This window comes from Triticum aestivum, chromosome 5A (genome assembly GCF_018294505.1).
Source record: "Triticum aestivum cultivar Chinese Spring chromosome 5A, IWGSC CS RefSeq v2.1, whole genome shotgun sequence".
NCBI lineage: Eukaryota > Viridiplantae > Streptophyta > Magnoliopsida > Poales > Poaceae > Triticum > Triticum aestivum.
The window spans coordinates 25,755,156-25,757,719 of NC_057806.1; the positions used below are offsets into that span (position 1 = coordinate 25,755,156).

General features: G+C 46.2%; 1 protein-coding gene across 1 annotated transcript in view; it reads right to left on the reverse strand.

Moving 5' to 3' along the window:
- Positions 1–1,495, reverse strand: part of LOC123106401 (40S ribosomal protein S20-like) — a 29,817-nt gene extending 28,322 nt beyond the window's left edge. Inside the window, exons 1-4 of the mRNA XM_044528582.1 lie at positions 1,369–1,495; positions 1,176–1,289; positions 465–527; positions 91–111 (exon numbers count right to left, since the gene is read on the reverse strand). Of these exons, the coding sequence (XP_044384517.1) occupies positions 91–111; positions 465–527; positions 1,176–1,289; positions 1,369–1,495 (325 nt within the window). The remainder of the gene's footprint in view (positions 1–90; positions 112–464; positions 528–1,175; positions 1,290–1,368) is intronic.
- Positions 1,496–2,564: the final 1,069 nt, after the last annotated feature.

The window sequence follows — 2,564 nt, forward strand, 5'->3', positions numbered from 1 at the left end:
AGAAAGAGATACAACGGTATAAATACATACCCTAGTTCTATACATATGAAGTGTACAACGTACGCTCAACCCGTTCCCAGGTGTTGGTACCTTGTTTTGTACCAAGAAAAGCTGGTATTAATTAACATAGGAATAACAACACAGTAACCTATACACAGATTGTGCAAGGGATTAAATCTCGATTTTGAAACATCAAATGTATCAGAAACATCATGTGGAATCATCATTTGCTCAGGACTAACAAGTAGTCCTATTATTCATAGGGTGACAATTATATGGTAATACACGCGTGGTTTAATTATAAACATGCATCCAGAGATTGAACACCTCAATGGCTCTTTATACTAGAAGGGGCAAATGTTTGGAAGATAAGTTTAAAAAGCTCGACTTTGTAACCCTCAAAAGAGAATCTCATAAACAACTTGATATAGCACCATTTGACCAGCCCATAAAAAAGGACATACCCAGTGCCGAAAGCTCCCACACAACAAGACTGTACCAGCCCATCATTAAGCAGAGTCCAAAATCTACCATCACACCAAGAGTAACTCACAAAGAGCAGGATAATCTGGCTATGATGAGTTCCAACTGATAAACAAATGATCCTTTTTTTTTCTGAAAGGGGAGTAACCCAGCCTCTACATCATTCGACGCACACAGTCAAAACCGATGATCTCTTCGTAGGACGGCCAATAAACAACAATAATCAACTCTTCTGGTAAGAAATTTACTAGCACTAGACAAACCAGGCATCAACTTTGAAAAGCTCAGTTTAAGATATTTTGATGTGACATCTCAGTAGCATCTCCTTCATATGTTCATCCGACAAACTCCACTGAACTTAATATTACACCGCACAAACAGAGCTAAGCATGTCTAGAACTCTAGATACACAATAACAGAACAATACGGTGATGCCATGAGTGCAATTTAGAGACATCAAAGACCCAAAAGCATGCATCTCAGTTGTCTAAATGTTTTGCCTCATCTGCATGAGTTGAATTCAGTCCTATCGTCTAAGCAAACAACAACAATCCATAGACACTTCCTGACCCACATCAACGAGGTATTATCGTGAGCATGCCAAGTAATACCATATATATATACAACAGAAAGCTACTAAGCAAATGGGATACAACAGAGACCAGAGAGAGGCAATACCACAGAGTATTCACCTTCTCCACAGGGGGACTTCCTGGTGGTGATGTTGAGCACCTTGGTGGGCATCCTGACGGGGCCCCTGACCCTGAGAGGCTGCTCCTTGGTGCGCTTCACCAGATCGGAGCACACTGTTTGTTGCCAGCACAAGGAACAATCAGATCAACAAGAAGAGAAGAAGGAAGGAAGTAAGCCTTCGTACGTTCATACCCTTCTCGAGGTTCTTGACGCTGTTGGAGGAGAGGGTTATGCGGACCCTGTGCAGCACCTCCTGTGGGCCCTCAAAGCCCAGCTTGCCGGACTTAATCGGCAGCGCGTACGCCGGCTCGGTCGCCATGGCTTTTGCTGGTTGAAGGAGAGGACAGTACTGGAGGAGGCCGCGGCGTTGCTAGCTATCTAGATTTCTTGCGCCGGTAGGCGAGGGAGGCGGCGGCGCTGAGCTTATGCATGTGCAGGCCGGAGGCGGGGGAGGGCAGCCGTTGGATCTGCTGGCCTGGGCGATCCGGCCGTCCGATTGGAGCTCGGTCCCGGGAGAAGCAAGCAACTCACAGACGCAGTACAGACTACAGAATAGACACATACGTCATTTGGAATACTATAAAAGAATGTGTGTATACAAGTATACTGTTGGATGTATCATGTACATTAATTTACTTTTAAAGTGGAAATTGTATGTGTGTGCGTCATGTTTTTCTGTGTAGAATGTGAATAAGTATATTTTATGACGAATGCTCGCTGATTATACTGCATCAAATAAGGTGAATCCTAACTCTATGCGTGGGCAATGCATATCGTCGTCGTCGCTGCTGATGTGGATCCGAGCCCCTTGGCCCACCTGGTCCATGGAAGAGGATGCGCGGTCAGGGAGACGGCACCGGCGACGGGTGGTCGCCGGCAGCACCGACGAACAACAGATTGCTAGGTGGAGGAACAGTGGCAACTTTTAAATAGGGGAAGAATGCATTGGAGACGGGAGGGTTCTAGGAAGGAAAGTAAAGCGATGGGTGGTGAGTAAACCCGGGCAAACGTCGGGTCGGGTGGGTTCGGGCCGGGCTTGACAAAGTCTGAAGATAAAATCCCAAGCCCGAGCCCAGCCCGGCCCGGCCCGAAGTACATGAACAGTGACATATTTTAATTAAATTAATCATTTTCGGGATATTATATTAATTTATTATACCTATATTTTGAATAAAATATGTTTTTATACATATTTCGGGCTTTTGGGCCAGGCTTCGGGTCAGTAAATGGAGCCCGAGCCCGGCCCGAATGTCGGGCTTCGGGTTCGGGCCGGCGGCCCGGGTTGTCCATGACCGGGTCTAGTGGTGAGGTCCATCGGGGAGCTCTTTTATGGTATACTAGAAGAACACCCGTGCGTTGCAATGGGGCTACGTTAACTTAAAGAGTTC